This window comes from Mercenaria mercenaria, chromosome 2 (assembly GCF_021730395.1).
Source record: "Mercenaria mercenaria strain notata chromosome 2, MADL_Memer_1, whole genome shotgun sequence".
In the NCBI taxonomy this organism is placed as follows: Eukaryota; Metazoa; Mollusca; class Bivalvia; order Venerida; family Veneridae; genus Mercenaria; species Mercenaria mercenaria.
The window spans coordinates 53,439,839-53,453,422 of record NC_069362.1 but is presented as its reverse complement, the minus strand read 5'-3'; the positions used below and the strand labels follow the sequence as shown (position 1 = coordinate 53,453,422).

Sequence of the window (13,584 nt, the reverse complement as noted above, 5' to 3'; positions counted from 1 at the left end):
ACACTGAATCATTGTGAAACACACTTGGAACACTGCTCAGAAATGTAATTATTATCTGCAGTCAATTTCACTTATGAATAAAGATCACGGATATTTCAACAATGACCTTTACTACAAATCCTGTTAATTTCTTTTTAAATTTCAATGAAAAGTCTACATCGTACATCCATGTACTTTATTTTATACGATTGTTAGTATCATAAATTGTTGAATAAGTAAAGTGCATTATTATAAAAATCATAATATGAAAGAAATGATATTCAATAAATAAGGAATAACTGTGTTCCTAATGTACTCATTCATCAAAAATGTTAAAATTCACGATTTATCGTGAAAGTTTTAAAACAATATTCTATCATATTAATTTGTGCAAGGTTATTCAAAGCTAGAAAAAAAACTGAATTATTCTGAGACAATTTGTTTAAGATATGTTACATGACATGGTTAATGAATACCTTTTAATAAACACTGAAACGAAAACGAAACATTCAAATGTTATTATTTTGAAATTTAAATTAAACAATAGTAGTAGCGTTAATTACTTACATTAACATGTTTAAACCTAGTAGGATCTATTGTGTACTTGGATTGCTCTTGATTTACTAATATAAAATAATAGCAATAATAACAGTAATATTGGAGCAAAGTTAGCTATTATTCAATATTATTTTCATTACATAAGGTAGTGTATTTTTCAATATGTACTGTTACATGTGGACGGGTAATCACACGGAAGTAAATGATATCTCGTTTTGTTATTTATATTCTTTTATTCCACTTTTCAGTGACTGACATAACATCTATTTAAATATATACACAGAAAATATCTTACAAAATATATGAGTAATGACATTATAACATATGTAAGAACATTTACAATAGAAGGATAGTTACATATACAAAGTATAATGCAAAATATTGATATCAAACTATTAACGACTGAATTTGTTCAGCTCAATAGAATGCATTTACGCAGCATTTCCAGGTTTTATTATTTAGTTATTTTATTTATTTTGCATGCATAATGAATAGTTGATGCAACCTGATATGTGTTTAATATTGGCAATTTGTAACGATATATTCTAAGAGAGACTTAAGGATTTTGAATAAAAATGACACTAAAATATCGGTGCTAGGTCAGACCATTCTAGTATTGTATAATATTTACAATGAATGCCACTTAAAATAAGCTCTGTTCCATAAAAAAATGAAGCTTTATAAAGTTTTTATAGGTAACGTAATGTAACAGCTGTATTTCCGTAACGCCCAACGCCCGGATCTTAATAAACAGGAGTATACTTTACAGATATTGGGCTTTCAAAAAGTCATAGTGTAGAAAATTCCCTATGGAGGAGGAGGCTTCATCACTCTGGCCTATAGCCTACTAGTGTCTGGTTTCACTTTTTTAATGCTGAGTGAACATTATTTGCTTACAGTTGATTCTAGTTGATGTTTATGTTTTGTGTATGTTTGTGCTTCATATAGTTGTATGACCTTTTACCTACATGTTTTGCTTTCTCTGTGTTCTTTTGTCATTTGCGCAAGTGGCTGCTGTATATCGTGTTTTGGCTGCTTCACATAGATACCCGCACTTTACTGATTGGTTTTCCATACCAAATTATAATAAATCATGATAAAATATACTGAAAGAAAATGCCAAAACGCTATATAGTGTTTGTTTAATCAAGGATACGCAGAATTTGTAACTTACCGGTACTTTCATTAAATAAATTTAGCTAATACATTTTTTCTGCTGCATGTTTATTTTTAGTTTACTAGTATACTATTTTATTTTAGATGGTTTGTTAACATATAAATCACTCTTGACTCTTCATTCCCGGTGATTATGATATCCACCGCCACGCAGGTATGAGAGATGTTGAGCGCCAAGCAAGAGAGCTGCTGGTACAATTGCTCAGGGCTTTGGTATGATGTGGCCAGGGAGCGAACCCACGACCCACAGCACTGGATACACGTTTCATTTAATGCTTGGCGCACAACATTTGCTTTAATATCCCACTTCATGTACCTCTGTCCTCCATTTCTTTGTTAGCTCACCTGAACCCAACTTTCAGGGTGAGTTATTAGCCGCTAGGCGGATGGTCGGTTATCCTGCGTCTGGCGTCAACATTTCCCTCTGAATCTACTAATCAGAATTACACCAGACTTGGTCTATAGCATCCAAACAAGGTCCTCTCTCAAGTTTGTTTAAATGGGGCACTTGACCCCTTTTAGGGGCCGCAAGAGTTAGAAATAGAAAAACAACAACATGTAACGACTTTTTCTTATGAACTGCTTGATGGATCTTTATGGAAAGCCCTAGCTGTCTTCTGATGTTGATATTATTAGTTACACTGCTTGTTGGTGACAGGATACGGGATATACGCTGTTGAGGAAATCCGTATCAGGCGAGAGCGAAGCTCGAGCCTGATATGGATTTTCGAGACAGCGTATATCCCGTATCCTGTCACCAACAAGCTGTGTAACGATTTTATCTTTTCGACTATTCTTTACGTACATGCTATAATCGACACATTCTGTAAATTAACAATGCGGCAGCCATTTTATTTTAATAAAAAATCATATCTGAAATATACTTGCAAGATATGGAATATAAACTGTCTCGACGTGACGTCTATCAGTGGGGGAAACTTCCCAATCGGGAAATCGGGACTTCCCCTTTTTTGTTACTATATTAAGACATTTTTTCCCGTTCGGGAAACAAAATCACAGTTTTTTAATAGGGTCAGAAAAACTGATCAGTGCGTAAGGATTTTCAAGTTACAGAAATATTGATGGTACCATTGTACAGAAGAAATGTAGTTCTAAAATTCTACCGTTCAGAATTTGTTTTAATGATTTTGTTATCTTTTTATTGTCTTCGAAATTTGGCACTTCTACTTAGAGTTAGTGCAAAATATGCATTTCCCGAATTAGAAATGCAATTTCCCGTTTGGGAAAGGTAAATGGCTTCCAAAAGTGCTGGATATAATTTTGCTTAAAAAAACCTGTAACCCATTTCATTTATTCTGTCTGAAATATTAGCAATGCCGGAAGTATTGGAATACGGAGAAACGTATACAAGTGAAATATACAAAGTCGTTGATGCCATTGTATAGAATTTGCAAAGATGAACAATACTCAACAACAGCAGCATAGAAACACAAACAGAGTCTTGGTATCATGGGCAAATATAAGTAATAGCGATATAACTACTGATATAAAGATCACTGTCATATCAGAATTACATACATTGCAAATGCTGTGATCAAGTTGTATAGTTGCAGCTTATATACAATTTACCATAATTTTCTCAGATCCGAACTGCTGTTCTTTAAATAACTGGCTGATTTTATAATAGAGTTTCCTTTTCAAATGATGTAGAAATGTAAATTTTACCTTAAAGCCATTAGTACGGGTCTATTGCCATCATACTGAGTATGTTTTTCTAATGTAAGAAGTGAAATCATTATTTGCATTTTGAGAACTTATAGACCAGTCATTCATTTTGTATGAACAATGAAACATAGCATACAAAAGCCATTGACATTTCAGTCTGTTTGTGCATTGTTTATTAACCTGTTTTAAACCAGGGCACTCTGAGGTAAAAACCTAAGCAAAAAAATCCTATCAAAGTTGAAAAATAGACATAATTTTGTAAAAAACGCAAAATTTACAAAACCTGTACAGTGAGCAAGTGTGTGAAGTTCCAATCCATTTCAATCAGTGGTTATGGAGATACAAACTTACAAAGGACTAGAACTGTGTCCATAGAAAACAGATGCCCCACATACAGTCTGTATAGCAAAAACTTTTGAACTGCAGTAAAACATTCACTTTACGGACATCTGCACATCAAATTTGTTCATCTGTGAACGCTTGATGCAAATCAGGCTAATAGCATGGAAGAGGTTGGACACACAAGACTTTTCTCTACATTCCATATAGTAAAAAAAAACATCAAAGGGCTATAACTGCAGTAAAAATAGCCGCGGAAGAACAATTCTTCCTTTATGGATATCTGCACATCTAGCTTGTTCATCTGTGAAAGTATGAAGCAAAATAGCAAATCAGGCTTGTTGTGTGAGAGGAGTTGGACACACAACATTTCGGGACGTACGGTCTGACGGACGGACATACATACGGACACTGTCACAGCAGCAACATTATATGCCCTCTACATAAATGTGTGGGGGTATAGAAAATGTAGATCGTACTACTATTGTTAGCTGAAATAAGAAGTTTGTTTTCTTTATGACTGTTTTTGCTGTATATTATCTTCTTGAGAAAAACAAACCATAATTTACTAGGGTCTGCTCGTATTGCCTCAAAACTTTTTACTGATTGATTCTTTTTCAAATCTGTTTTCTTTATCCAAGATATTTTTTTTAAAAAAGTAATGTTAATTTATGACTACTAGGTGTTGATATCTGCGATGAAAAATCATTCAGGTTTGATCAAATCAATATAAAAAAATGTCTTGTAAGCAAATAAAACGGCTTTGGGACCACAGAAATATAGAATATAACATAATAAAATTATGCTCTGATAAAAATAACATTTTAATGGGATTGTTTTAGTATTGGGTAAAATATTTAAGGTATTTCGTTCCAGTTGATGATGTCTAAAAATATTAAACCTTTTTATACCTAGATCTCTATCTGCTCTGGAAGCCGTTTCCTCGTTGGAAAATCAGAAGCAAAATCTGTAATAGATGACTCTAAAATACTATCTTCCATGTACAAAGATGTGTATTTGTTAAGGCAGCTCAACTTGAAAGTATATAAATGGAAGCGGAGTAAAGCTATTATTGCCTTTTTAGGGGGCGTTACTTCAGATATTAGCACTAAGCCTTGTTTACTTAACAAATGCATTGCAATTGAACATATTTACAGTTTATGTAACTCTTACTTAGTAGCAACTTTGTCTTTTATTTGGAACCTAATTCAGTATGAAGCTGCACAGAGTAAATTTATCATAAATCTGAACGCAAAATTAGGTCCTTTTCTCAGTTATCCAACAACTGTCTCAGAACACTTAACGTCATTACATTTCCTAAATGTTGACTGTATGATAGCTTTTGATAATAATTAAGTAATGGGAAAATCTGACAAGAAGTTGAATGCTTCATGGAGACATGTTACTTATATCATAAACAGTATATATGACATCAACTATGGGGAGTTATATAAAAGTTCGGACAATATTGTAAAAAAAATGTTTATGAAGAGCAAATGCAGACACACAGTCATGTCACTGGTGTTAGTGATTGCATCGATCAATCGTTTTACAGATTTTATCAAACTGACAAAATTTTGCAACCAAAAAAATAACACATTTTATATGCTTTACCTTTGGACTGCAGCTCATATGATTCAGTTAGACTTGTACTTTATCGTAGAAATGGTTTAGAAGCTGGTGTTGAAAGATATATTATGTCACAAGAAGCCAAAATAGAATCGGCATTGGGTATTTCTCGGTATTGTGTGACAGTTCACCATATGTGCAGATAAGCTTATACATGACAAAATGTAGCGACTCCATTCGTGGTACTGCAGGTTTTAAACAGCACAGCTTAAAGGGACGACACAAAATATATCTTTGAATTTGATTGGGTTGTTACACCTTTAGGTCACTTTGAAATGAACATGATTTTTTAACTAAACTTTGAACCCTGTTTAAAAAGTCTTGCTGTTTTGATTATGTGTAGGTAAAAAAAAAGCTTTAAATTGTGCTAAACTCTGTCGATATAATCGCAAATCTTGGCAGATGCTGACAATATTTCCTTTTGGATCATTACCATATGTCAGGGAGGCCATTAAGAACAATAACGTCCCTTTTGCAGAGGGATACATACATTGATATAAAAGGTGAAAAAATCCAAATCAGTTGTATATGCATGAGCAAGTGTTAAGTATGGAACCTAAAGATCATTATAAAACCTGTATGGATACAAAAATGAATTAGTTTGAAAATGAAATTTTATATGGAGACAGTTTTTAAGGAAGAAAGGTTATGAGATTAATTTGATTCTGGTTTCATATCTCATAACTTTTACCAACTTTGCAACAGTTAATCACCAAGTTTTCTTTGACAATGAAATATCATCAGGTAATATGGCAGAGGTCCTGTGTATGTAACATCCACTGAAAGACTAACTGAAGAGAGCAATAATCAGTCAAAGGAAGCAATTTACAAATTAATTGAGAGTTGTTTGTACAGGCTAAAGAATGAATGAAGATATGCATCAGTATTATACAGAGAATACACGCCTTGAGTTTTGTGTAAATGTTTTGTTTCCAGAATTTCAATAAAAATAGTTATTATTACTCGCTTTTGTTTAAAGACCCACCACAACCTAGTGACCTACATTTTTCACTCTTGAAAACTTTGTGAATATCTTTCTTAAAATACAGGTAATATACAGCTATACTACAAGTTCTCAGCTGGACAAGTATGGCCTTTCCTGAATAAATGTGTTTTGACAACTTCATCTGCAAAGTTCTTCAGTCGATCTGTTTTCAGCATAGTTTCAAATATATAGGTAAATAATTATAATACAACGTAAAAACAAAATGTGATTGAAATATAACTTAATACACTGATTTCTGTACATATTGCTACAGCCATTAAATGAAATGTTAAAACATTAAACACATCCTCTTGGCCTAAAATCTGTCACTGTCAATTCTTTACTAGATACTTGTCATTTCTCATTTTCTTCATGCAAAGCATGTATAATTACCATCATGGAAACACAAAAGAATACAGTTATTTTGTGGTGCCTCTTTAAACATTTCCTGAATGGAAAATCAAGAGTTAAACAGTAAACTGCTGCATTTCCCAATTGCGAAATTGCATTTCTAATTCGGGAAATGCAGGCTTTGAGCAAAGATTGAGCAAATATGCTTATTTCGGATGACAAATAAAAAATAACAAGACCGTTTAAAGATATTCTGAACGGTAGAATTTTAGAACAACATTTCTTGTGTACATTGATAGTATCATTATCTCTGTAACTTGAATATCCTTATGCACTGATCAATTTTTCTGACCCTATTAAAAAACAGCAATTTTGTTTCCCGAACGGGCAAAAATGTCTTAATATAGTAACAAAAAAGGGGAAGTCCCGATTTCCCGATCGGGAAGTTTCCCCCACTGTCTATTGACCAATAGGAATGCAGGAAACTTGTAGGAGGCAAGATAAAGCACTTTATGCGGTATATGAAATGCCTCTACCAATATATACAGTGTTTATACATGTTTACAAAGAGTTTAACACTGTAAAGGCGGTGCTTCCATCTGTATTTGCGGTGATATTTTAACTGTGTATATGGTTGTTTCAGCTGTATATGTCGTGCTTTTAATAGTATATGCGGTGATTCCATCTACATTTGTGGTCTTTTTAACTTTATATGCAGTTCTTTCTACTGTATATGTGGTGCATTCAACTGTATACGTGGTGCTTTCAACTGCATATGCTGTGCTTATAACTTTGTATCGGAATTACTCTATGTGCGGTGTTTTCAACTTTCATTTGTATATGAGGTACCTACCTGTATGTGCATTTCTATTAAATTTACATGCGGTGATTTTAACTTTATATGTGGCGCATTGCATTGTATATGTGGTGCTTTCAACTGTATACACGGTTCGTTTAGATGTATATGCTGTACCTTTATATTTATAGCCGGTGCTTTCAACTTTATATGCGGTGCAAATAACATTATGTGCAAACTACATTATGGGATCGTAATTATTCCTTCTCTTGAGAAGGAATATTATAGTTCAATAAGTCACACTTGACTGAGCTACTGATACCGAAAGCTGTTGTCATTACAAGCTGGCCAATAAAACTCCGTGACCTTAGAAATAACCTCTGACGTTAGACTATTCTTTCCTAATTGAGGCGACTCTCTGACTGAACGCGTTCCGTGGATTACATATTACTAAACCCGAGGATGTTATTTCCTCCATTCTTGAGGAACATAACATACATTCAGTCGACCAGATAGACATATATCAATAAATTTAAATGTAAACAACTAAATATTATCGTTACCTTGAAATGCATAGTTAATATATGAAAACAAACCCCATTGCGACCCTCTAATTATGCGCAACAAATTCACGCATCGAATCATAATTGATTAACCGGGTCAATTTCTTATTGCCGTATTTACTCTACTGAAAGTGGTAACAGATTTAATTTGTTGTTGGATTTAACCCTTTATGTTAAATAACTAGCGTAAATACTTACTTGAAATTTTTTGGCAGTATAAAACAGACATTGCAACCAAAATTTTGCAAGATGATCATTTTATATTTATATAGATATGCCCTAGAAGGAACTTTTGCTATGCTTTAACTTGTATTACGAAAGTTAACGAATATTGCCGAAAACATCCGACATAGGATATTATTCGAGGGCATTTTGCCTCTTCTACACCGGTTCAGGGTAGGGTAGGCCTAAAGTGCGAAAATAAGGTTATTTTCGCGAAAACATTTTCTTTTTACGAAAATAAGCCATTTTTAGCTCCACTATTCGGAGAATAGGGGGCTATACTACTCGTCCCGGCGTCGGCGTCGGCGTCGGCGTGAGCTTTCTTGGTTAAAGTTTTTCGGCAACCTTTGTTTTTCTGTCATATCTTTGTTACTATTGCATATATCTTACTGTAACTTCACATAAACATTGTCCAGCATACAAACAAAGTATATGCAGGGGCTGGGCCCATTATACTCAAGGTCAAGGCCACCAAGGTGTTATACTTAGTTTATTAATAACGTTAAAGTTTTTTGGCAACCTTTGTTTTTCTGTCACATCTTTGTTACTATTGCTTATATCTTACTGTAAGTTCACATAAACATTGTCCAGCATACAAACAAAGTATGTGCAGGGACTGGGCTCATTATACCTAAGGTCAAGGTCACCATGGTGTTATACTTAGATTTTTTTTAAGGTTAAAGTTTTTCGGCAACCTTTGTTTTTCTGTCATATCTTTGTTACTATTGCTTATATCTTACTGTAAGTTCACATAAACATTGTCCAGCATACAAAACAAAGTATGCGCAGGGGCTGGGCCCATTATACCCAAGGTCAAGGTCACCAAGGTGTTATACTTGAATTATTGTCATGTTAATTTTTTTCGAAAGCTTTGTTTATAGACATATCTTTGGTACTTTAAAAGATAATGACTTAAAATTAAAAATGTTTCTTTATAATCATCATCTGCATGTGTTTGTACAATCCCCATAACTCTAATTTTATTTTTGACAGAATTATGCCCCTTTCATACTTAAAGTTTTTTGACAAACTTCGCTTTCTGGATATAACTTTAGTACAATTTAAGATAAAGACTTGAAACTTAAAATGTACCTTTATCATCATCATCTGCATGTGTGGTAACAATCCCCATAACTCTGATTTGTATTTTTGACCAAATTATGCCCCTTTCATACAATTTTTTGACAAACTTGGTTTATGGACATAACTTTGTTATTATATAAGATAATGACTTGAAACTCCCCTAACAATCCCAATAACTCTAATTTATGTGCTTAACAGAATTATGCCCATTGGTGTATCTTCCTTTTAAAGTACAGGTCTCTTATTGAGACATAATATTATATTCATTTTACTGTCAAATCGCCGAATAGTGGAGCGCACTGTCTTACGGACAGCTCTTGTTTTGTTTTATATCTAATTTAAATTTATTTTATATCATTATACAGATACGATCAGTAGACACTTATACTGCAAAAGTAAATGATTTCAGTCCAACAATTAGGAAATAATTAGCGATTTTAATTAACACGCGTCAAAATCGGTAACGAAAATAACTTTATATATGCGAAAATAAGCTATATATTTTATTTTTTACATTTTAAAAACTGTATTTTCTGTTACTTTAAAGAACATGTTTACACATACTTATATACGAAAAAATAATTGATTTTGTACCAATAATAACGAATTGAACAGCAAATATTTATGATGTTTGCGTCAAAATCGGCACTAGCAACGAAAATAACTTCCTATATATGCGAAAATAAGCACAAATGTACAACATAAAGTGCTATATCAACATCAGAAGACAGCTGTGGCTTTCCATATAAGAGGCCACATTGTCAACCTTATGGAGCTTAGTTAGAATGATTGTGGGTAAGTTTGAAACAGTAAGATATATTGGTCAGAGTAGCGATAGAGAGCCTTCATGGCCATCTTGTTCAACACATAACAATAAAACAAGAGTACCTATACACGACATTGTCAGCTTAACTTTAATTGATATTGTTTCAGAATCACATGATCCGTCAACTGGAACCAGTCGTAGCGAGTGGTACCAGGAGCAGTCTTCCGCCCAGTCTTTCAACCCAGACGCACACCCAAGACAGTTAGACCAATACGGAAACTATAACCGCCTGATTAAAGCGTTCCCTGAACAGGAAAAACCTGAAAGGAAACCCGTAGAACAAGGGGACTACAACCGTAGAATCAAGGCGTGGCCAGAACCTCAGGAAACGCCTCCCCAGACAACCCTTGAGTATGGAGATTATAATCGTAAAATAAAGGCGTGGCCTGAGAGCGTACAATCTACCTTACCCAAACAGTCATCGCAGCAGTCATCTTACAGTGTTCAGTCAAGTTATTACAGTCTTCCACGGGGGTTTAAAGCTGGTGGATCTAATCCAAAGCAAACTGTTCAGCAACATCATCAGCAGTTTCGCCAAGTTTATCAACAACAGGAACAGTTGCCTGGGTGTGATTTGTGACCTTTTTTTCATATCCATTATGGTGACAGTATGAGTGATGTCAGACAACTTTAGCTCAGAACAATTTTTGTAAAAGTGTTATGTGCTTAGAATGTCAGTGATATGACCTATGCTCCACATTATCTTGTATATCCCAATTCCCAAGAAAAAACGAATGCAGAAAAAAAAGTCACCGTTTATAATATGTTGAGACATTAACTTGTTTTCTCAAAGTTCCTCAATATATATAATCACGGACGCCTGGAGATGTTCTTGTACATTCCGCAGGGAAGTTATAACCCTCCATGTAGTCGTGATATAGCAGATTCTACCTGGCAGTATTTTACCTGATTCTATATGTACTGCACGTCAGCACAGCAACTCTATGCCAAGGACATTGTGTAGGTGTTCTCCTTGTATTCTACCGTATTTATCCATTTAACCGAGTCTAATATACCAATTTAATCTGCGATCGCCAAAGTACGTAAAGAAAGGCGAAATCGTCATAAATGTGCATCATTTACTGAATAAAAACGGCAGGAAATGCAACTATATGTTTAATCATAAGAGTTATCATGATAATTAAATGGTTCTTTGCCAATTTTTTCAGTTCAGTATGGCATACTACAAATGTGATATTTCAAGTTGCAGTTACATGAAATGAATTGGCTGCAGATTGTCCAATTTATTACTTTAACATCCCTCTGTGATATAATAAGTACGTTTTTGTTTTGCTGTTTAAGAAGTTAATTGTGGTTCGGTTGTGAAGATGTCTTTGAATTTTTGTAAAGTTGTTTTATTTGTATGTATGCCAGTATATTAGCGCAAAACAATGGGGAAAAATTGTTCATTTTCTTCCATAACACATTGCGTTGCAAAGGTTCAGGGACTTGTTGTCGTGTGTATCAGTAGCGGTGACCGTGACCTTTGACCTATACTTGATTTTGACTAGATTTTATGAACATATGACAATTTCTTCTTGGCCTTGCTCATTGCAGGGGTTTGTGATTTTCTCTAGCACTGTAAATCACTCTCTCCTGTTTGCGTCTTTCCCATTTTTTTTCGACAATTTCGGACGAACCAATAATGGGTTGGAATAGTAGTCACGTGGTTTGTACATGTGGCAGTTTGATGTGAATGTTTAAAAAATTAGCGACTGGCCTAGTCTCAGTTTTTGTTAGACTAAGAAAAAGAAACTTTCGTCCTGGTTGTAGACCAAACATCGCTGGTTATATTAGCTGGAATATACATAATAGTTATTTTTCGTACTGTAACATAACTTTTGTAACTTAGCAATTGTGTTTCCTTCAATGTAATTATGTTATGTAATTGTTATTTATTTGATCGTTTTCTCTGTAAATTTAGATTTCCAAAAAGTATCACTTATTCGCACGTGATATATTTATTTATTACATATATTATATAATTATATATATGCACGTGTATATTGAAATATGGAGTGTTAATCTTGTCAAAGTGCAATATTCATATATATTTAGTGTGTGATAAAAAAAAAACTGAAAAAGCTATGTATCAAACACTTTCGATCAACCACAGTTTTCATATAATAAAAATTGAAAATACTTCTATCTTGAAAATATTTCCTCAATTCCAGTATTATAATCAATATTTTCTTCAACTAAGACCCTGTCACTATGATCAAATCCCAAGTGTTATATCACAGATAAATTAAGATATAAACAGAACAGGTTTCTGTTACATACGACCTTTTATGACGTACTTCATTGAAAGGGCCATAATATGAATATAAAAACTTAATTTTGTAACCATGTTTATTGAACCAAAAATGACATTTTGTTAATAATAATTATACAGTCGTATGTGTTACGACCCATTCACGGTCGGTTTTAGGAATATCTATTGAAATAAAAGGTCGTGCCTGCCACTTACGACCTTTTAAGGTATCCGATCCACAAATAAGCAAGTTCTATTTAGCAGTGCTATTAAAATATATCAAATATTTATGCCTGGTAAGCTCATATGATTTTGGTATCATTTGAAAGTGTATTGTCTGCTGAAAAAAAAGAAAATATAAATTACTTTACAAAATTATGTTTTTTACCTTATTGTCTTCAATAATATTTCAACAGAAATCCAGTTATTAAAGTGTAAGATTTATCATTTCGCAGTCACAAAACATGTCTGTAGTGATTCGTGCATATTATTTATAGTCATTTCATTTACTAGTTCTTGTTCAGCAGACACAACTCTTTCAAATGATACAAAAAAAAACTTGGGGACCGATTTTCACTTATGACCTTTAATTTCTAGGACGTTGAATTAAATTAAATAATTTATCATTGTCTAGTTTTTTAAACTCACATAAACTTTGTTCAGAATGAGCTATTAATATACATGTACTTAGATGGTCCGTCGTCTTTCGCTTTTTAATTAAACATCTCCTGTGAATGTACTTAATAAAGTTTCTTCAGACTTGGTCTGTGATTCTAATACAAAAAAACAATTGATTTCTCATGAAACACATCACCTAACTTTTTCAGTAGCATCCAAGTTTGTCCTGTTTCAAATTTGTTCAAATGGATCCGCCTGTGCCCTTTAAGGACCACCAGAGCTAAAAATAGAGAAAATCATTTAAAAGACTTCTTCTCATAAGCCACAATGACAATGGTCTGTACCATGGACCACCCTCATAATTCTTCAAATGGTTCCGGTTGCTTCCTTTTAGGGGCCGTTAGAGCTAAAAATAGAAAACAAAACTTGAAAAGCCTTGAAAAGTTTAATCAAAAGAATTTATCCCGCCATGCCAACTATGTAAACAGGGGGTCGTCTAATTTACACGAACATTACTCT

General features: G+C 33.6%; 1 protein-coding gene across 4 annotated transcripts in view; it reads left to right on the top strand.

The window, feature by feature from the left end:
• The window catches only part of LOC123563980 (uncharacterized), an 87,771-nt gene extending 75,435 nt beyond the window's left edge, over window positions 1-12,336 (top strand). For 3 of the 4 annotated variants that reach the window (XM_045357213.2, XM_045357212.2, XM_045357214.2), the window contains one exon: window positions 10,301-12,336. In XM_045357213.2, the coding sequence (XP_045213148.2) occupies window positions 10,301-10,773 (473 nt within the window). In that variant the 3' untranslated portion in view covers window positions 10,774-12,336. The remainder of the gene's footprint in view (window positions 1-10,300) is intronic. The other variant, XM_045357215.2, reaches the window with a different exon arrangement.
• The last annotated feature ends 1,248 nt before the right edge of the window (window positions 12,337-13,584 follow it).